This window comes from Plectrocnemia conspersa, unplaced genomic scaffold, assembly GCF_051122295.1.
Source record: "Plectrocnemia conspersa isolate PC_06_02 unplaced genomic scaffold, ASM5112229v1 ptg000003l, whole genome shotgun sequence".
Classification (NCBI taxonomy): Eukaryota; Metazoa; Arthropoda; class Insecta; order Trichoptera; family Polycentropodidae; genus Plectrocnemia; species Plectrocnemia conspersa.
In genome coordinates, this window is record NW_028277167.1 from 18,061,314 (window position 1) to 18,085,712 (window position 24,399).

At 31.0% G+C, this 24,399-nt stretch overlaps 1 protein-coding gene across 9 annotated transcripts in view; it reads right to left on the reverse strand.

Annotated features, from left to right (window-relative positions):
* Positions 1 to 24,399, reverse strand: part of dac (dachshund family transcription factor) — a 241,433-nt gene that overhangs the window by 172,700 nt on the left and 44,334 nt on the right. For 2 of the 9 annotated variants that reach the window (XM_088183117.1, XM_088183116.1), the window contains exon 2: positions 4,240 to 4,368. The exons of 6 other annotated variants lie outside the window; for them this stretch is intronic. In XM_088183117.1, coding sequence (XP_088039243.1) covers positions 4,240 to 4,368 — 129 coding nt within the window. Of the gene's footprint in view, positions 1 to 4,239; positions 4,369 to 24,399 lie in introns of those variants that run through there. One more of the 9 variants, XM_088183122.1, reaches the window with a different exon arrangement.

Genomic DNA, 24,399 nt, shown 5'->3' on the forward strand with positions numbered 1-24,399 from the left:
AATTGATATTCTTTAAAATCATATTTAAAAAGGTATCCCATAGATCATTAATATTATAGAAAAGAAAAAGCACAAAAATATATATAAATCACATACATTTAATATTCAATTTAATAAAATATATAAAAATACCCATCATCTATTGTATTATAAATTAATAGATCACTGAAGGTCTTTTGACAGTGTTATACAAATCATAAAAAACACAAGTGTACAATATAAGTAATTTTGTAAAAGTACAGTACAGTAATTTAGTGGTAGTATAAGTACAGTAATTAAGTAATTTAGTAGTACAAGTACTGTTTTAATAGGCACGACCAATTTTTAAAGTTAGTTTATCTTCAAAATAGATAAACTATTAACGTTGGTATAGATTCTTCATTTAAAATGTTTTTATTGGTACAGCAAAATAATTATCTTAGATGTTTTTTCACTATTTTTAAAATTATTATTTATAATAATATTCATATTTATTTTTAAAAATAAGAAAATCGTTTGATGCATATTAAATGTAAACGGACATTTGCTCTCGGGACAATTGCTCTCAGAACAGTTGCTCTCACGGATACTTTTTCTCAAGACTCTCCCAGATATTCTGAGTGAGGACTGGAAATGTCATTAAGTCTGTCCCTAAAATTAAATATATGTAATAAACGCAACAATTGTGTTGAAAAAGATGATGATCAATAAAGTTAATATGCATATTAATTTTAGTAGGTTTGCAATAATCATTAACAGGTCACAAAGGCAGTCGTTTGAAAATATGGGGGTGAATTTAAACGAACCAGTGTTTTCTCATGGGCAACTTTACGTAGCACTTTTAAGATATAAAATTCACTAAGACCCTGAAAAATTATTTACTATAAGAAGACTTCTAAGCACAACAAATCGTTTATCTTCAATGAAAAATCTTCCTTAATCCTCTAATTTGGTAGATGAAATTTAATTATAAAAAAATGTATTTATTTCTATCAAAGTTCAACGATACAGTATATTTGATAAATAAATCAACCGCAGGTTCCATCAAAAACAGCTCACTGATTTTTTTTAGGATATTTAAGATGTTATGAAACAATACATTCAACATACAAAGTGGGTTTAATATTATTAAAAAATAAATGATTAACTTTAGAGTATTAGATCAAAAGGATTAAGCGTTTAGCGCTTAATAGACATGTCATAAAGTTAACGTTTCGGTATTCACACATGGCCGGTGGCAAAACAAGCGTCTATTTTCCGAAATATTAATAAATCACACATTAAAATCACAAGAAGCGTTGGAGCAAACTCTCGCCTCTTGTTATTGTGTTATAATATAATCGATCCTAAAGAGGCGCTGTGTAAAAAATAGAGCTAATGAGATGATACAATCCAAATACAAAGGCGATTATTGCGGGATGCTGGTGTAACCAGAACACGTGCAACCAGATATGAGTTGTTATCATAATATTTCATAAGATTATATTAAATATCTTGGGCGACGACTGACACTCAACGGGCGAAACAGAACAAGAAAGAAAATCGCCTGCGAACGGGCAAGATTAAGTAAATATGTATATAATAGGTGCCGAGTAAATAAAGACGGACGTTGAGTAAATATGAAACATCATAACAATCGGCGATGTAATAATTCAAAATGTAAGAAAATTCGCACGGATGGAATGGCATCGTTGAGATGGTCTGTTTTATTTCCCGTTTTGTTGAAAATGCTTATGAAAATATGGAAGTTATTAATAATTTAAATATAATATACTTCATCCGGTGCTGTTCTAATTGGTGTCGCAAACTGTTGAGGACAGTTGACAAATTGATGCCTGGCGTCGCCCACCTTTTGACGAATGCAAAGGCAAGGGTCGGGGATACGACATGGACACATTTTAATTTTGAAATGATCAAACACCGGGCGGGGGTGGTTCGGGATCGAACCCTTAAAGCACCTCTAGACTACACACACATATATATAATTAAAGATACAAAGGGAAAATAATCATATTTGTCGACTGCAATGCAGCAATAGGCCTTTACATCTCAAAATATATTTTGAAAACCACTTAAGCTAAGCTTTTATACATATTGCTTATTTATTAATAATTGATATCAATAAAAAATATTTTTTGCTACTATTAAACATTAATTTGACAGAACTTTATTCAAAAATACAAATCAAGTATCGAAAGTAACCTAACAAATATTCTTTCGATAATATGTAATAAACAGCTTATTATGTTTAACTAAGGTATACGATATTATGAAATATAATTCTAGTACCTACAATCATCGATTTTGGTATAACTCAATGACTCAATTGACTTTTACATAAAAGTTAAACCTGACATATTATTCCGCCTATTTCTGATATCCGCAAATATATTGATTGATTTATCTTATATTAACGACAATGGAGTTGTCATTAATATAAGATTTTTTGCTGTTTTTAAAATGTAAGATTTCTACAGCTATTTTTAAAATATGAGACTGGTTGAAGCAATGTGGAATTATTAAATATTTTTTAAATCAAAGTGTGGGTAGACTATTTACACTTTAGGCCATCGATAATATACAATCAAATTGCCATAAAATTAGCAAATCTATGTTGATATAATACTCTCAAAATAAATTATATTAATGTATACATATTCACGCGTTAACAGCTCGGATTTGGTTATTGTTGTTTAACGTCCTAATGATTTTTTTAACGATACAATTTAACGGTTAACAAACGTGTGTTTAACGCCGTTGTTTTTCCCACGAAGACTACACAGGTTTTAGCTAGTGTGACGACACGAAGACAAGAATCGATTATTTTATGTTCACTACTTCATTCATACACACGTACAAATTCGTCTTTGCGAAACCGATGGGAAATGCGGAAAGCGGAACATGTGAAAAAATCGCTAAATTGCTACACAATTGTCATGACGCTTATGAGCTTTATCGTTCGATCTAATAATAATCTCGTATACGAATGTTTAGTTTATATTCAAATTTTTTCACATAATTTAACATTATTATATTATTTTTTCGTTGCCAATAAATTATTTAATCGTGCGAAAATTTAATGAGAATATGTAAATCTAATTACGCGGTTGCGCCAAGCGCGTATTTCATCTTGTACGTTTTTATGTGTTTGGAAAAAATATGCCATTTTAGACCTTGCAGGGTCTTGATCTAAGATTATAATCTGTGAAATTTAATTAGCACACTTTCATGCTAGAAATCGCGCGGGCCATCTTAATATTGCATTAAAAGCATATGCATATAAACAATAAATCAAACTGTGTACACAGCATATAATTGAGTCGTAAACTATTCGAATTTTCACTTAAAATAAATTAATTATGCAATATACTATACAGTTAAAAAATACCATGTGAATGTTAAGAGTGTTATGAATAATTATAAGTGAAATAAAATATTATAATTTCACAATGTGTGAATAATATTTAAGACAGATTTTAGTTTCATGATTTGACGGTATTAAGCACAAGTCAATGTACTAAAAAGCTTTTTATATAATTTAATTATTATACATGAAGTAATTGAATGTTGTTAATAATTAATTATAATTGCATTTTATATATTATTAGATACAGGTAGCCCAAAAACGAACAATATTTTAAATACTGTTATCTTGCAAACTCTAACTGCTAAATAAATAAATACAATAAAAATAGCTCAAATTAACACATTGTATACCAAAAGGATTAAAGCCTTAACAATTATAATCACAATTTTTAAAAAACAGTGCATTGCTTGGTAGACTTTGTATTTTATAATGAAACATTGTGAGAAAGATTTAGTATCAAATATTTTCTATTTAAAAATGTTTTTTTACAACAAATTGATTTAATGCTAAAGTAATGACTCTTAGGCTATTAATTATTTTAATAAAAGTAAATGTATGGTTTTTTTAGTTTTATATGTTTTTAATGAATAAATATGTAGCACAATATAAGATAAAAATGTGAGATATAGATTAAATACATTTTGCTATCATCCATTCGCAGAATTCTAATTACAAATCATGAACAGATTTTTTATAATTTCAACGCCCATGCCATTAACATGAATATTCATAACTCATGTTCATTAAAAACACTTTAATTTGCCAATATGTTATAGACCCAATTTACGCGTTCCGCGAATAGACAATAAATAGGATGCAGTCAGCCTAAAGCGACAGAGGTTCGGCCCTACAAAAAGCAAAATAAATGAAATAATTATGATTGTTTGACTAACTATAATGGCAAATTTGGCTCAGGCATGGTCCTTGCCATCTTAAGGAGACTCTGCCATCCCCTGTCTTGAGCTCTCCTTGCCATAGTAACATGTTCGCCCCTGTGAAGTCGCGGTCTCCCCACAGGACGGCTGCCATTTACAAAACAATCAATTATTAACATTATCTAGTTGTTTCTATTAAAAATATATCATAGATAGATAGGTAGCAAAATATATTAAATTCTAGGGATGCGTTCTCTCGATATTCGATCGATAAAAAGTGTTATTTCTAAGACACACTACAGAGAGAAATATAACGCTAAACGATAGCGACAATCTGATATATATATAATATAATATAATACTGTGTTGTTCGTAATTAAAACGGTAGTCAAGCTCAGAGATAGTCAGTCGCACTGTGCCATAATCATAACTGCGATCAAACACACACATTCACACTGTACTATTATACAGTAGATAACGGAGGATTCTCATCCGGCGCCTTGTAAACACCCGGTAGCTAGCTAGACAAGGGCGTCCCTTGTGCCACCAGATAAACTCGGATCATCTCTAGCAAACATCCTGTGTTTGCCTCCCATACAGGTAGCACTATTTAGTGTGGACAAATAGTATGAATGGAAACGCAGGTCGTAAAATAGCTTATCTGCTCTAGCCACGTTTCAATTTGAATAATATTTCTTTTAAATAAATCAGCAGCGAATAGCTCAAATCTTATCTTGCAAAAATATGCGCAATTAATGTGTAAATGGAAAAAATCATGACGTATTTACGCGGGTACACAATGTGTGTATGAAAAACATGATGTTTTGAGCAAATATGAAACTCAAATAAAAGTGGTTAAATAAGCATGGAGAGGCGTACAAATTGTTTGTGAAATTTACAATACGCGCGATAAGAGAACAGATGTTTTTCAATTGTGTGTAATGTTAATAAATAGATACTTTAAAAAAATATATTTATTTTTAATAAATGCTTATTATTTAGTAGCTATATATACTACATCAATTTAAAATTAAGAATTATTTTAAAATACGGTAGAATATTATAAATATAGTAATTAAATCAATGATATAACAAATTACATATAGTATAAAGCAAAGCTCACGGGACCGCAGAAAAAATTCGTTATACTGAAAATTCCTTATATTGAATGTAAGGAAGATGCTATATTTTTATTTTATTTTTAATTACCATATTACTACATTATCAAAATAACCTCCGACAAAATTGATAGATCGTTTTTTGCCCATTTTTAAATATATTGTAATGAGCACATATGAAATTAATTAAAAAAATGTTTTATAAAAAAGTTTGAAGGCCAGCGAAACACCTTGAACATCGCTTGTGAACATATCCGGCACACATCAAGTCAAGGATGAACTAAGTTCCGATCAAAATATTTCGTTATAGTGAGATCAGTCTTCGTTAAAATGAAAAAAAATGTAAAAAAAAGATTCGTTATACTGGGAATTTCGTTATTTCAGTATTCGTTTCATAGAGATTTCACTGTATTTATTTTAAATATTGAATGTGACATATTCTGGCGCATTTAACAGTAGCTCTATTAGCATCAATTAATAACATTTAATATATTAATGTATGTTAAAAATATACTATTTTATCAAGTATTTGTATCATACTTAATAATATAAAATTAAAAAAAAAACAGAGTTATTCAATGTCTGTAGACCAAAAATCATATTTATGTTTCAATATTATATTTTGGTACATCATATGGCGCATGTGATTAAATTTTCGTATTATTATAATTTCATTCATAATTACAAATTTTATAAATTAAAAGAATTAATTAAAATAAAGTCATATGAACTAAGAGAGTAAATATTGCACTTATGTTACAATATTATATTTAAAACATCATATTGCGCGTTTAAAAGTAGCTACGTTGTAAAAAAATGGTGCAAAATAATATTATCTAATGTAATTTTAGTTTCATTCATAATTTATAAGTAAAATAAATTAAAAGCAAACTTGATTTTAGTCGTATGAATAGAATTTCCGAAACACTTTAATTTAAAAGTAGCTCAGTTGTCAAAATAAAAGTGTGAAAAATAAGATTGAATTTTCGTATTATTTTAGTTTGATAAATTATAAATTGAAGGCAAACTTTGTTTTAGTTGAATTAATAAAATGACCAATATCTCATTTAAGTTTTAATTTTATAACTTGTAGTATTATATGGTGCATTTAAAAGTAACTTCGTTGTAAAAATAGAACGCAAAAAAATTTAACCAATAAAAATATAATTTAATTTAGTTTTATTTTAGTCTCATTCATATATTATAAAATGAAGAAAAACTGTATAAATGAAATGACCTAATAAATTATTTAGTTTTTAATTTGTATCTTAAATAAAAAATAATGGCGATAAATAATACTATTTATCGTTAAATTTAGGATTGAATTTTTATAATATTTTAGTTTATTTTCTAAATTAGATATAATATAAATCTAAGGCAAGCTTAGTTGTTTAAATTAAATGACTAATTATTGTATTTAGATTTTATTATTCTAGTTTAAAACATAAATATTATATTTTAAAGTAGCTCCGTTACATTATATTAAACGTAGTCTAATTGTAAGTCATTAAAAATACAATTAAAATCAAACTTTATTTTATTATGAGAAATGAAGAAGATCAAAAAACGTTTTTAGGTTTTAATATGATATTGTGAAGGAAAATGTGGTGCTTAAAAACAGCTTTGTAAAAACGCATAATATAATAAATTAGTTGTTAGAAATATATTTTTAATAGCTTTTAGCTTTTATAACACCATGAGTAGACTCACACATTGCTCTATGAATTTTATAAAGTAGCTATTTGTATTTATTTAATTTTAAAGAACACTATTTCGAACACCATAACTATAAATAAACACACTCATATTTTATCACAACTTTAAATAGATTACGAACACAACATTGGATACACACTAAAAGGAAAAAACAAACAACATGCGGAACACGGGAGTCTATTTGTGCTAGATATTTTTTCACGCTCGTCTCATCATGTTTTAGAGTAAACACAAAAAATCTTATTACATACATAAGAGTAACAAAGCTACCATTTTCGTGATCTGGTGACGTAACTCATGAAGTGAGAGCAATATTTTCCTCTACAAAAATTGCATATAACTACTTCGAAAGCCGATGATGTCATAAAACCACCCCAAATGTACTATTATATAGCTAATAATGACGCAGGTCGCAACATGTTGCATTGATCGTTGTGCAGCAGCCACCAAAATGCACTCTGCTGCATTTGTACTTGATGTTATTTACTGTCGGCGGTTTTCGGAATGATTTATGAACTTGCGGACCGTGCGCTTAATTGACCAATTTTGTATGAAACGTATTATATTAATTGGATGGACGTCGGTCGGTTAAGGTTTAGTAACTGAAACGAATTAATTGAAATACGATTAGTGCCTATATATATGAGGGGTAGGCGGTGGGTGGTTTTGTAGGGGACAAGAGTTAAGAAATATAATATCGAGTTGTTTGTTAACCGCAAACCGCGGCCGCACGCGTCAAACGTCGGTCATTTAACGGAAGAACGACGAGCCAGTTAAATATTGAACCGCGCGGTTAAACGGGCGCCTCGTTTGGTTAAATTCATCGATCCAGAGAATCGTCTCAAAATATATTATTATATAAACCCTCGGGTATATTTCCACTTCATGATAACCGGTTATTTTTTCTGTATAGTGCAAGGAGTATTGGTCCGTTTTTATGTTTAATGCCAATGCCGTATTAAACAATGGTGTCGCGAATTTAAAGCAAAATAAAGTAACGATTAAGATGAATAAAAGGGAAAAAGGCATGAGTCACCAATTAAATCAATAAAAAAATCACTATGATTATAGATTTTAAGTCAATCAATAGTTTAAAAATATTTCTATGTATTGAATTTAAAATAATAATACCTTAAATATGCATGTTTCAAAATAAATGTTGTATAAATAGAACAGAAACCCCAATTTCGCTTCGGATAGCTGTACCTACTAATTAAAGGTGAATCGCCATTATGCTTCATGTGCATATGACCATGTTGACAAATGCAGTTAGGGTTCGCAAATGCATTTTCCAGCTCAATGTAGCTAATTGTCGCGTGAATTTGATTACTTAATGCAATTATTTAGTGCGGTGTATAGATCAAACATGGTCCTCCTGTGACAGTAGCGTTTTGGGGTATTCAGGTACATGATATTGTGATGATGCACTATGTGTATGTACCTCTAATGCAATCATTTGATTGGCGGTTGTACCTGAGATGAGGTTTAGTGGTGATGTGGTCTATATAATATGGTAATGAAAATCGTCTGTTTGTATTTAGAAAGATGATGAAATTTATAAATTAGTCAACACTATCTGGATGTTAATTATTTATAAGTAAATATAATTCAAGTAAATATAATTCTTGAGAAATTAATTATTACGATTAAACATTTAGATCAAATTAGTCAATACAATATTTGTTGGTTTTCTTTTGAATTTATTTTTAGACAATAATATGGAATAAAACCAAGCATAGTGTTTTAAACGGTTTTCTATTTTTTTTAAATAACTTCAATGTGTACTATAAAGAAACTAACTAAAACCTAACCATCTAAAAAAACGATCTCTGTGCAGAAATTAAGAGTTTTTTTGTAATAAAACACTTCTTATTGTAATAATTAGTTTTTAAAGAATCTGTTTATGAAAAAAATAGATAAGTAAAAAATACCTTCTTTTAAAATTGAAAGCAATAAATGTAAAGTAAATCTTATATTTCTGTTTAATTTTTTCGAGTATTTTGGCAAATTATTCAATCAAACTTAGATATTTTTAATTACACCACAGTCACTGATTAACACTTGCCAGCTAAACCGACGCAACCCCATATGTGACACCGAGCAATTTGGACGTTTGCCCACGAAACCGATAATTAAGTGAAACGTCACCGGCTCAATTGGTTTCCTGATTGAATATATAAGGGACAAGTTCGATAGGGCTCAATCGGGACTCTCCCCAGCGGTTCTGGCTAAACCAATTTTGTGTCCATCAACACGAAATGGACGATGTTTTCCATTCGGCACACATCCGCCGGTAAACAATACGAATTATGATTAAGTCTGGCGAGGGATGTTATTTTTTTAATTTCACACCCCACAAAAGAAAATGTCGCTTTACGCCCACTTTTGCGTGTTTTTCAATTTCAGTCTCATGTTTACAGTTCACACCTCGTTCACCTGCTGGACGCGGTAATCCTTTGTATTGTTGGGCTTAATGGGCGAAATGAATTCAAAACCACCCCCTTGGCCAACACATAGAAAACATTCGTACCAACACAATAAAAACTTCAAGGGTCGATTCTGTGTCGCGTTCCTTGTAGGCATGAATATGGTGTTGGGTTTGTCTCTACATACGCAATTACGTGCGTAAACTGTGCCGGGCCAAAAGGGCGTTACAGTAGAAATATACAAATGGCTGACCCCTAAACGCGTCACGGCAGTGTGAACAGGAAATCAAAAAGGGACAGACAATAATAACACAACACTGAGTAAATTTATTAATGGACGGGTAGCGAAATGACTAAGTAAAAGCTTTATGAACGTCCTACGCCCAACGTACATATATGTTTGTATATGTATGGTACATATGTATGTATTTACTTTTTGTATTTATATACGCCTTTGTAATATTTATAATTAGTAAATATAATATATAAATAATGAAGCATGGATATATACAATAATTCGCAAAGTTTGTCAATATGTTGTTTCTGTGGAATTCAGTATATATAGATCTTCATTTAAATAACAGTAATGTAGTATTGAATAATAACCCAAATCAATGTGCAAAACAATAAATTAAATTTCTCAATTTAAGAAATTATGTAAGTTGCAGAATGTTTATAGTAACTTAATGAAAAAGTAACTCTTTATTACAAGAAAATTAAAATTTACTAATAAATTTTAATCCATCAATAAGATTTGAAGGAAGCTAAAAGAGCGAATACAGTGATTTTATTGCATATGATTAACTGAATATATAAAAAATTAGTAAACACATTAATTGTTCACGGCAGGCTGTCCAAAATGCTTTAAAATGGTTCAACGAATGTGCTTCTTACAAATCAAAGCCAAAAACTATTTAAAAACGAAGACCACTGCTCAAGAAGAACAAATCTTGGTTCGCGAGTCATCATCGAAAAACGTCTTCAAAGCTGGCTGTTGTCTCTGCAAGCGAGAAAAAGGCTCAACGATGTGGGACTTGGAGGTTATAAAGCCTGACACAGACCGTATATTTTAGAAATAAATAAAACTTAAAGGTTAGAGTCTGAGAACACCAAGATTGGGCGAAAGTCATTTGGTCCGATGAATCCAACTTTGAGGTAATTTTAAACTATTGTATACTAATATTGGTTAATATAAAAAATATAATAAAAACTGAATTTATTAAAAAAAATTTAAAACAATACGTTCTTGAAATAATCATACTTTTTCAATATTTTTCTTAGATTTTTGTGACCCATGGTGTAATACAACACGTGAGTCAAAGAGTTGGAAAAGAATATCTAGCCGATTGCTAGTGCCCAAAGTCTAATATTATGGCGGAAGCGTTCTGGTCTGGAGTTACAGGAGAAACTTGTACACTTGCGAGGGTAGTATGAATAGTGACATTTAAATTTAAATGTTGGAATCCACTTTAATGAATTCCTACAAGAAAAAAATCCAAACACAGACCACGCTACCATTCGATTTCAGCAAGACTTTGCGAAAAAGCAGGGGTGTATGTCACAGAGTTTGGCGTGGCAGTCACCAGACCAAAATCCTTTAAAACATTTATAAGCAAAATTAAAAGGAAAAGTTTCCCAACACAATGCGTTGCGAGAAAAATTGCAGATGGAATGGAAAAATTGTCTCCGTCCTCCTGCAAGTCATTAGTTGCCAGTATGCTAAAAGGCTGCAGCTGTAATTAAAGCTAAGAGTGGGCCTAGTAAATATTAAGAATAAGTATATAAACACTTTAAGCAACCGCGATCAGTTTTATTTATATTTTCATTTTAATTTTCAATAGATGAGAAAATAATTAAAAAACAAATATATGTATTATATACTATAAAACAGAAAATACACGTGCCTGTTTGTTTGTCTATCTCAAAAATTCCTCCTAACCGGTAAACAGTAGTGACGTAACATTTGCACATGTCATTTTAGCTTTCACTTATAGGTGTACTAAGCTATTTTTAACTCTTAGTTACATTAGCTAAACAGCGTCGTACTGACGATTGCGTGCTACTGCACTAACGTACCAATGAAACCACTGAAGAAACTGAACAGTAATGTTCTGACGATTACGTGCTACTGCAATGCGAAGAGACAAAATGTTAATAAAGAATTCAACTTTTTTAATATATAATATGTATATGTATATTTAATAAATTATTTTATTGAATCGCATTCTAGTGCCTAGCACCGTGAGCCCACTTCAAAAGTAAAAGTGCCCGTATCAACGTCATTTAATTTTAGGACATTTGAATAACGTTTATGTATCGTACGAGTGATTTTCCGACCCTTTGAGCTCTAGTGCGACATGTAACACAATATTGGGTCTGAACCACCCCCTGAGGGTGTTCCGTCAACCCCCGCGCGACTCCACCCCGTCCAAGCGTGTATGTTGATTGCCTTTGTCTACCTTCCAAAAAGCTTTCAACGTTTCATCAAGATGACGGAATAAAAGTGCAGATGTTACCAAGCAAGGAACATATTCCAGAGATTATATTTTTTAAAACTCATATTAATTCTTAAATACTATTACTTAAGTTAATGTTAATATGCTTTCTAGCAGGTAAATTCAATATCTGTCCAATATTGTGAGTATGAATATTTCGCATTATGACTTTAACTTATCATTTTTGGTACACAATTGATTAAATTTGAGCATTCATAAGAAATAATACACCACGTCCAAGTAAATTTGGGTGTTAAATGCCACAATTAGCTAAAATAATATTTTTTATATATACTTTATAGCCCCTGTATATACAATTTAAGTACACATATGCCAACAGCAGCGTTTTAAGAAGAATCTCAACAATTTTTCGACAGGAAAGAGGTAGAAGGAATTCAATTTTAAATATAATTGAGGAAAGGCTTTGACGCGCCGTAGGGACGCCTCTGCCATTAACGAGTATGCAATGCGAATATGTATTATAAGTCGTACATTTTGCGCGAACTCACACATAGACTTTTGTGTAATACATACATACGTATATAGCACATACCCGACTCTCAATTTCATAAATTCATTATCGCCGCTTTGATTGCAAGTAGCATGTAAAATTTCGAACTGGGTACACGTACACCTATGGTACTCGTGTATCCACATACTTATAAGCCTTGGGAATATTCAATTAACACACAGACTTCATGATGCAAAATTAATTGACCGATGCTGAAAGCGATCGACAAGTTTTGTCTTTAGTTTAAAAATATTAAAATTTGTAGGCGAACCAAATAAAAATTTATGGTTAAAGACAGTTTAAATATACTTTTAAGCATTTAAGCAAATATTTTTTATCATAACTTTCATCTCACGCATACAGTATTATTGTATTGTACTCGATAAAAAATAGAAGTAGAATTAAAAATAGTATAAATTTGCAGATAGTATTACATATTAACATAAAATAACTCGCAACAAATTCCATTCGATACATGCGGTTTTTATTTATTTATTATTGGAAGTGAAAATAATCCTGAAATAAGTCAGAGAAAGAGATGTGGCAAATCCTTGACAACATTTAATAAATATATTAATTACTGACGTAGTAAAAAAATTAGAAATTAATATATTGAAATACATAGTCATGAATATGATACAAAATATAAATAGATGGAGCAGATCTTTAAAAAAATGTTATATATATTTAATACAGTATACCGCAGTTTATAATGGAAGAAAAAGTATTAAGTAAGTATGTGGTCTATTAATGAACCGATCAAATCCATGAAAATTTATTTAGAGTTGAATAAAAAGTATGTATATTGTTGCTAATTTAACTTCTGCAAAAAATAAGATATAGCTAAATCTCGAGCGTCCCCAGATTTATTTCCAAATCCAACTTTGTTTACCGAGACGTGTATAAGGTGATAGATCGCGATTCTCTCTCGGCAAATCCATCGGCGTCGGCTAATGCGAAAATTCCTAAAATAAATCAATTACGCGTCGCGACTTTGAAATATTGTCTCGATTAAAGCAAACTAAATTCCGCAATAGCGCGTAGCAAATCCGAATCCTCGTCGCCATCGTTTCGTTTTAGCTCTTCCATACTCTTCTTCCTCACTTAGCGCCGAGGCTAAGGGAAACCGATGATTCGTTTAATTATTCCGCTCAAGTTGCCGGCCCGTGATTAGCCCCGGGGAGACAATTATTTATCAAAGTTCGTTTCTATTATCTGCTCGATTTGTCCGCGGCGCCTGCGATGGGGTTGGGGTGGGTGTTGCTTGATCGATTGTTAAAGTATGGGGCACTTTTATCCCTCCCTCTCGTGTTGATGCTGTAAGTTTGGCTAGATTACCTACGATTTAACTGGCATTCATCAAGCTAACGCTATTAATTCAAGTTTGGGTAAAACGTACAAAACACATATACTTTTTAAAATATATGAGATGAGAAATATCCACAGCTCAGAACCAATCTTAGATACAAAAATGAAAATAAATCTTTAATGTTTTTAAGTCTAAATAAATCTTTACCTTTTAGGAAGATATAGTTATTTGACACACTTTAAATGTTATTAAGAAAATAAAAAGTGTGTAGAAGGCATCGCTATGAGAATCGATTTGAGGTTGTGACTAGTGGTCATTCATTCACGGCCTAATTTATGAATCACGATTCAACGTTATAGTCGTGCTTTGCAGTAATTTTATTAAATCAATTTCTTTAGAAAATCAAGACAGCATATATTTTTTTATTCATTATATTCCAATGAAAATTATCTCACAAAGCTCATGAATAGACGCTCGAGAAACAATAGATCTTGTGACATTGATCAGTAAGATATGGCGGCACCCTCATCTGGCTCGCGTGGCGAAGAGCCTCTGTCTCATCTTTCTATTAATTAAAAACAAAAAAGGATATCTCCTTGCAATTGAAAGTCCTTCAAGTCCCTCTAAGCCGAATTGTGAGAACCAGAGATATCGATCGTCTGTGCGTGTCTGCGACGAATATCGTAAATCAGACACAATAGATTCTATACTACGAAACAATTTAACTTGCGAATGCAATATTTTAATTTTATTAGCAGTGCGACAATACTTCAAGAATTCCATTAATGCAAAACGTCTATTCTGGCGAACCCTAAGAGGGAGAAATAATTCCTCAGAAGTGGCAAAGAGTCCCACAGATGAACGCATAAAACATTCATTGCAAAACTGCGAGGGTTTCCGAAACGAAATTTGTGCTAGCAATTAAGTCGTTTCAGTTATGGCGAACCTTTCGGTTCAGTTTCATAAATTAAGCTGAATAGACATCGAATTTCAGTATATATTTATAATTAATTTGCTTATCAAATTAAAGTTTATATGTAACTTCAATTGCAGTCTAAAAACAGCTATATAAAACTGAAGACTAATATGAACAAGCAATCAAAATGAAGTGTTTGATTGTAATATGTTAGAATATTTTGCAGATAAATTATTTATTTAATCAAATACATTGAAACACTTAACTTAAAAATAATTCATAATGTATTCTGTCGCATTTTGACACTTTAGCATAATCCCCCGCCTGAATTTTAGGGGTGTTTCAAATTTTATTTGCCGCAATTAAGCAGCGTCCCGAGACTCAGGTGTTAAATGCGGTTTGTGTATTACAACAATGGTAATATTACACCCCAACGCGGGCGGAATTGGTTAAAACCATTTCCATCATCACGCCACCGCACCATCGGGGTGAAAAGCTAAAACACGTAAAAAAAAACACACCACGTGAACATGAACGATTAGATTGCCGAATGTCTTAATGAATAATTACTCTGAGAGTTGAACGAATGATTAACTACAATTTGTCGTTTTCAACGTGTGCTTTTTATTTATGTTATGTATTTTTATATTATAACTAAGCACCTAGTCGAAACGTGAATATATCATTTGTAATGTCGTAAATTTGAACGTAATAAGATCTTATCGCGGTACAATGGCACCCCCGCGGACCGGCCGCCCGCATTCTTCTCACCCCCGATGGGAAACATTTTAATTGTTTTGATTTATTTCACCGCATAATTAAAATTGCTATTGTAATTCTCACAATGGGTACGTGACCGAGGGGTGGAAATTCTTCAGTTCCCCCCAGGATCTTATACAGTTGGCAATGTTTTCCAATTTAAACGGAAATGCTATAAGAGTTATTCATTGACTGAAAATTGCTCGAAACCTTCAAAAGCATAAAAGCTAAAAATCAAATAAGTTCCTTACTGGTAAAAATATGTTCTGGATATTAATAACAAGTAAAGACGTAAAAAAACTGTCACGTTATTATAGACAAAAAGAGTAGTTTTCTAACACATTTTTAAATAAATAAATTTTAGAGGGATATAACTTTAAACTTTTACATTCTATGTATTAGGGCGTTTTCCATAGATCATTGCAGCAAATTTTGAAGTAGTTACATATCTTTTCGTTTAAGATTTAGCTTATGCAAGAATTAAAACCAATAGACTTTTGCTCTCCGTTTTCAGCAATTACAAAATTATGTTAGATAAAGCCCATGTTCACCTAAATAGTACCATAAATAAACAGTATTGCAGAATTTTTGGTTCTGATAATCCAAGAATTGTACACCAACATCAGCTGCATCCCCTTAAATGCACAGACTGGTGCGGAACCACATCAGAATGAGTTATTGGACCCTACTTTTTTGAAGATGGCATTGAGGGTAATAGAAGAGAGATACCGAAAGATGATTGAAAACGTTTTTTCGACCAGATAGGTCGCAGAAATGACATGGTTTCAGCAAGATGTGACGACTGCCCATACTTCAAGAGCAACAAATTCGTAAAATATTTAATAAATTATCTGGTCAGCATGTTCGCCTGATCTGACAGCTCCAGATTTTTTTCTTTGATGTTATCTTAAGGTAAGAGTTTACATAAATAAACCTCAAACAATTTAGGAGCGGAATGATAATAAGAAGAAATTAGAGTGTACGAGCCAATAATTATAAATTGTTATGAAACATTTGCTTTGTGAATCTGAAAGCGGAGGGCGTTTTATGGATATTTTATTTTATATTTAGCTTAAAGTAATATCTAAGAGTACAAATAAATATAATTAAATGAAAAATCTACATGTTTTTATATTCAAAATGCATTCTTTCGACTAGAAAATTGGCATTTCGTCAACCACTGATTTATAGCAATATCGATTTATGGACATATTTATTCTTTCACTATAAGAGATAATAATTCACACTATTAAAAAGCACACTTGCTAACGAAACAGTCATTACTGGAACATGAAATACATTTTTTTTTAATTTATGTTTTACATTCAATAAACTTATAGCCACCCAGATTCAATATTATTCCAATCCCGCAGGAGCATAAAGTTGTATTTTTCTTTCTCGGCTTTTATTTCTTATTAAAGTGCGACGGGACATAAAGTTTCTCCCGCGGGATCACGGGAGTTTCTTCTTTCGTCCGCGGAACACCGGCGCGACGGATTACCCGCCCGCTATTAATTAGGGTCGGGGATATTAAGAATTCTAATTTAGGGATTTTTTGTATTTCTCTTCTTTTTCTTCCACTCCCTCTCCCCTTCTCTCTCTCTTTGCATTTATTAATTTGAGCCCGCTCCGTGTGCGTAAGCAGCGACGGAAATTCTGGACGTGCTCGGCAAACGGCCATGATTGATTACCGCCTCTTTTTTTATTATTCTGCCATAGTATATACATTGTATATAATACATTCACCAAGCGGGCCCTTTCTCCCTTTTCTGTAGTACGAATTCACGGCGGGTCCTTTGTGATTGAACATTTCACTCGAGCCAATTCGGTGTTTATATAGGTGCGAGCCGGGATTAAGAAAATCTCTCAGATCCATCAAACGCGCGGACAGCTGAAATGGATATCCATTCAAAAATTTGCACATTATGTTGCGTGTTTTATTTATTATATAAACAAGCAGTAATGCATCGGAATCAACGGGTAACTCTTCTTCTTTACTTCAATCCAATATTAGCTTTCAATCATTCCTTTCATTTTCGACTGAAAACTCTTAATATAGTCTTCCATCCATCTAATATTCCATCTTCTTAATATTTAATATATTTTTTTAGCATACAATTAATTATAAGTAAATTAATAGCATTCTTTCAGATTAGACAGCATAAACTTTGACAATATCGACTTTGAAAGCTCTAATTTTGTTCGTGTTTACCAAAGTTTTTGCTGTCACTTCGATTTAAAGAGTTGACGCAACAATGGCAGCTTGTCGGATGAATTTGATGTTTTTTTATTGATTTTAATTATAAATTATGATAAATAAATGTTGCAGTATTTATTTATACAAATTTTCAGTAAAGTTTTATAGTAAAATATATAAAGTAATATCTACAAATTTTAACAATTTTTATGATTATCTATTTGTTCATGAAAAATTACGCACTACTTATCAATAAGCCGCATTTTGTGCTTATTCGCGTATTTAATCCTTTTGAATTGAACAACGTGTAAACGTATCTACCTTAAAAGACGCACAAGGCGTGAAACTCCCGTCGCGAAAAGACCCATTATTGTTAATCTCTTAAAACGAAAAACGCCCACATTTACCTGAGAAACCGCACACACAAAAAATCACAGAATCATTTTTTAAATAAAAAGAGTATACATCCTTTTCACAATGACAATACTCATGTACGAAGACAGATCGGTAATAGATTTCCGAGATGAGATTCGAGATAAAATAAAAGGCAGAAATGTTAACTATCGCACTCTGCCCTATATAATATGTTAGTATTTTTGTAGAATAAAAAAAGTGTTGTCGCTTTGTTTTGTATGAATGTAAGTCTCGGTCCCAGGATGATGGATCGCGCTCAACACCTTTTCGGGCGAGGTAAAAAATTAAAGAGATTGGAGAAAAAATAAGATACGCACTCGTGAACATGGTACAAAACGGGAATGATACAAATTATTTTCGGGGTATTGTTACATCACAGGACCGATTTTCACACGAATGGTCTTGTATCGAACGTAATCTGCTTTTTAGGATTGAATTATAAAAAAATCCACTCTGTAATACATGTAATCGTATCGCGTTTCTTACGCCTACTTGGCTATTATCTGAAATGTGGAAGTAATCTTGATACTTTTGATATATTGCAAATTTCTATGTTATAAAATTGTATTTGAAAATAATAATAATGTTCCATTCCTAAGCTATTTATCTACAATGATTAGTGTTTATATGTATATAACTTTTATACATCTGATGTGAAAGGTATCAGTTTTTAAATTAAAAAACTACTTTTTAGCTAAATTTAAAGCAATTAGTATTATTTTTATATTTGTACGAAGTAATCTAAGGTTGTTATTTATTTTTTCTACAGAGATACAATAGTCTAAATTATATAGCATATAGTCTTTTTTATGTTAAATTTATTGTTATTTAATGAAATTCACAATAATTATGTTCTGTAGCTTTCGCGAAATGCTCAAAAATAATAATATAAGTCTTCATATTTTAATTATAATAATATTACTAAACAAATTGTGCCATCATAAATCACTTAATCATATGACATGTATTACACGTACCCAAAAAAATATTTTATGACATTTATCGCTGCTTTAGCTACCGTCGAAACAGTAATCGTAATTCAGGTGCGCACTATATGTTATTTGTATTTTCGACATCGAATAGCGATTAGTGACGATATCGATTAGTAGTGATTAGTGACGACTATAATTGTTTTCATATTGGTTGCGTTTCGAGTGCGCTATTTTATTGCTTTCGCGCGTGGATACGTATTACATAAATATTAATAATCAGTCGGAGCTTTCGTGGCCAACATTTGCCTTTGATAATCGGCTTATTGGAAAAAAATATATGTACACGCCAGAACGATAAGGAAAAACGCGGAAAATCGACGACAAACATATACATACATTATATTTGGAACATTTAATATATGAGTATTGTACTAATATATGCTTCGATAAATGTAACCGGTATTTAATAATGAACGAAATTGCCGCTTGATAATGCGTGCTCACATTGCATATAAGCTATTAAATATCGAGATCTTAATTATGTGCTCGTTTTTATTTCATTTTATTTTTTGAAACACCCCCAAAGCAATTGTGCAAACAATCGGCACCTGTGTGGCAAGCTTCCCCTTTCTTCGCTCATTACAAACGATTTCAATAAACATAACCCTTTCGAGTGGCCACTCCGCTTTTAATAACGCGACTGCAAACCCTTCAATCACCTGACCGTTTCCCATGGACGAGTTTATTAATTAACCTAAACATTTTTAGATCCATGCAGGGTTGTTAATTTTACGACCCCGAACTTCTATTATGATCGATTTTATTTTTTAATTGGACGATTGTAAAGCGGAGTCTTCTATTGAAGAAATGATAATGGACAGGTGTATGCGGATAGTCATATAAAATGTATATTCGATTTAATTGAGATTATCTATAATCATCAAATTAAAGTAAAATTTTATAGATAAGCTAAGTGTAAACGAAAAAATTAGACAAGAGCAAAAAACATATATATACACATATATTAATATCAATCTGTAAGCCGGCTTAAAACAATTAAAAAACCTATTCACTATATTTTAACTGTAGACACAGCCGTCATAACTAGTTCTTACAATTTCGAACCATTGCAACTAGTTACAAAAATCTTTGCCTCTACCTCTTGAAAGTAAACAAGGAAACTGCATTACACAAAAGGCGAGCGTTAAATACCTGGGGTTACATATGGTTACATATGGCAAAAATCAGGTCTAAAGGACTTGAAAAAGCGCATTAAAAAGGAAAAATCAAGATAACATGGATATTTCAGTTATTTGTGGAATTGAGCTGACCAGTTCTTCTAATGTTGATGAAAGTGATTTCGAACCAGCTATGAAAAAAATGGTTAGAATGTTAGAATACAGCAGCGAAAATGAGGATAAATAAATTTTAGTGTTGTTCCAAGTTTTAAGAGTATACTATCCACAGTTAATTTTTACAATTTTAATAAACTATCCATATTTTTTAACAGATGCAATATTAAAAACTCTAAATAACTGGATATTATTTTTTTACAATTGTTGCTGTACATAATTAAACATCAGTAAAGTTTAAATAAATAACAATAAAATATTCTCTGTATAAAAGTACACTTGTCTAAATTATACATCATCACAATAGTATATTACATAACAGGGAAAAAGTTACAGAATCTATTTTTTTATTCTATACAAAAACAGTACACCATAAACTTTGATTAGATAGGGAGTTTTGGGTCGATTAAATATGATTATATTACATATTCGTGTATTCAAAATGTAATCTATACATTGTCGTCATCTCAACGACCTTAATTAGTTAAAGATAATGCAAAATAGGATCAAATTGTTTTGCTTAAATGAAGTATTGGTGATGTCTGCTATTCTTATATAAATATATAAAGTAGTTTTTAATGATTTAAAAAAACTGTATTTTAAATTAATTTGTAGATATGAAAGCTGCTACATTTTTTTATTAAAATAGTAAAATGTGTCACTGTTCAAACCCAATTATTTTTAACGAATGTATCATATAGTTTAACCCTGACTCTCTTCTATTATCATTTGCCTTATGAACTTATACATACAAAGAAGGAAATATGATAAAAACAGTAATTTAAAGTAAGCTATTTAGACCCATTTTGATGGGAAAACTATTTTAAATTTATAAATAATTAAATACATAGATATATTAATAGTACATTAAAATATAAAATAGACTATATTTTTGTAGTAAATATTTTTTGAATTTTCCACTACATATTTTCACCAAATACCTATTTTCAGGACAAAATTTTTGACCATGAATATAAAAAAGGCCTTGTAATATTAGGAATATGTTATAATATGGAAGATGAAAATCTTTTAATTGTGTCATATTTGTTGAGCTACTGGTAAATATATATCAAATAGTTATCAAAACCTGTACTAATTTCCATGTTAAGTTATAATAAACGCTTTCGTTGTTATTACAACCGAGCTAGTTATATTACATTCGTGCTTATTATCCAATTCCCAAAGAACATCTGCTTGTTATCGACTACCGCTGTGCGCCATCTACAGTTTCAATCATCGAAATGTATAAAGTCACGCGTGTTATTATTACTACGTAGTCTCGTGTAAAGCGTTCAAAGGTGATTATTAAAAATTAAATATGTACACATTGCGACACTGCATTAAAAATTCAACGCGACTGTAAAAAGCAATCGTCGAATGGGACAGACGAACAGCAGTACTAAGTGGCTGCCGCGGAAGTTATCTTGTGTGTATGTACTTGGGAAGTATTACATAGTACATTATGTAAATACCGGCGTTGGCGATAAAGCCACAAGACTTTATAGTTATTGATATTATTTCGGGTGCTAAGTGAGCGAGGCCTCACTCTGAGTATTGCTCGTTTCCATTTGGCAGATGCTACCCACCGATGCGGTGTAAGTCGACAAATTCCGGCGACACTTTGTGGCCCCCCCTTACATTTCCGAAGCTAGATTTATAATTCACGGCTTAGCTCATCTGCTTTTGAGTAACTGGAAAAAATACACTTAAAAGCGACGATAGTCACTATTTCCATCTCTGACACTCTGTGATAATTGAACAGCGCGAGAGACTCATCGAACATTATTCAAGAACACGGGAAAGTGGTCACGTCTGTTCCATCGAAACTTTCAACGTGGGGGTGTTTCCTAATGCGTGTTGTATGCCAACATTTGTCAGGAAGCAAAATGGCTTTTTTGCACTGCATCAAATATTAAAAATGCGAAATAAGTCGCGTTGAAAAATGCTTACAGAGTGCCCCTCGTGAGATAACGCGTAACATCCCTCCAATAATCTGACGTAATCTAGACGCTTTGCACATCTGAGCACCTCTGAATCGAGCATATAATCCACGTTGAAATAAAACGTGTCCTGCTAACCGCCAGACGGTTTAAATCTTATTATTATATTATAGACAACAAGAACTCAATCATTTATATTTTGGATTAAATTTAATGCGTAAACAAATAAAATTGTTAGTTTTAATTTTACTAATAGAAATCTACCGATATTAAATTTTTAGCAATTATATAAACATCGCGATCAGAGAATAAATATAATTTCATTGAGTAATGAATCGGGTCAACATCAGTAAAGGAATTAATAGTTCGCATCACGTTGGGAAAAATCATTTACTTAACAAAATTGAATAGCTATTTCCCGGAAATATTTCATTTAAATACGCCTTTATATTAAAATATAATTAAATGTATCATATATCGATTTTATTTCTGACAGATACTTTCGGACATTTAGATATGCTGTTAATAGTTTCCATTAATACTAATTTTAGCTATTTAAGAAGATTTTTAAAAAAAAGCAAAAGTAATTGTTTTCATGATATCTTAATCATATTAGTTTAATATGTCTATATCTTGTAGCTAATGTATAGATAAAAAAAGTATATCTATCAAAATATAAACATTTCAAAAGATTACTTTTTCTTGGAAGTATATATAAATTTAATTATGATGATAGAATGACTTTCACCGTCAAACACAGCTCCCTTTGGTGTAATAATAAAAAAATATCCACCCCCGCCCCTAAATTGTATCATCAAATTAAAAACTCAAACTTTTCTCTTAGTGCGTAATGGAGAGCTGCGCGCAAATAAATACGTCTGTATACACAGCCGTAATATAAAGTAAAAAGAGGCATTTTTCCTGTTCATTAAATTTTTCTTTTCCACCCCAGTGCTAATTTTCTCGGAATTCACGCCCTCCCCGCGGGGGGTCGTATGACTCGGCTTTTATGCCCAGAAACGAAGAAAAATCTCAATCGACGAGATTTTTATCTCGAGAATTAAATAACTAAACCGTGGTGGCCAAAGACTTCCGAGAGGAGGAGAGAGGGGTGTAATCATCGCGAGGTGGCCAATGCAGGCAAGAGCTACCCTCTTTTCGGACCGAAATTAAGAAGCACCCCCGGAATACTTTGATTAGACCATCAATCAAAAATATCGATATAAATGTATGTATAGAGAAAGACCTCTCCATTTATATTTAAGTCTCATTGCATATTTAAATGAAAGGTATAAGCAATTTAAAAGGCAACGAGAAACTATCATATTTAATTCAACTATAAATCAATAATATAGGATTAGGTAAGAAACAATATCATTTTTCTACAGATTATATTTTCACGAATACTAAATTAAATGAAAATAAAAAAAATATATTAACTTTATATATAGTTAAAGATTAGCAAAAATTTTTTTTTATATATTTAAGGTCTTCATTTATAATCACATTTCTGTAACATATTTTAATAAAGTCGAATACATATTAAATATGAAACTTTTAAATTTTAGTTATTGATATTTAAAGAAAAAAATGACTACAAAAAACTTAAAATTAACATTTCGATATAATGAGCATTTCACGGTTTAAAATATTATTTAGCTAAAATTTAACTTTTCAATTTTTGAAACAATCAACATTTTTATTCAATCAGCAAAAAGATATTATAAATAATGAAATTTTACCACCATTATTTTTTTATGGTATTAATAATGATCATGTCTAAATTATCATTTAATATTTTATTAAATATTCAGTTAAAGATTACTACAAAGATAAAAAGCAGTGGATTTAAAATTCATCATTAGGCTATTTTTTTTAGATCATCGATATTTGTATTTAAAAATACTTTTAATTACATTTCTGCAATATATTTGGATCAAGTCTAATATATTGAGTTTTATATTATTTGATAATAATTTTTCGGTTAAGTATAACATTATTTAGTTATTTAATTATAAAAAATATTAAAATATGATTCAGACATTCATCAATACCATAAAAAATTACATTGTTAAAATTGTAATGTTTACAAT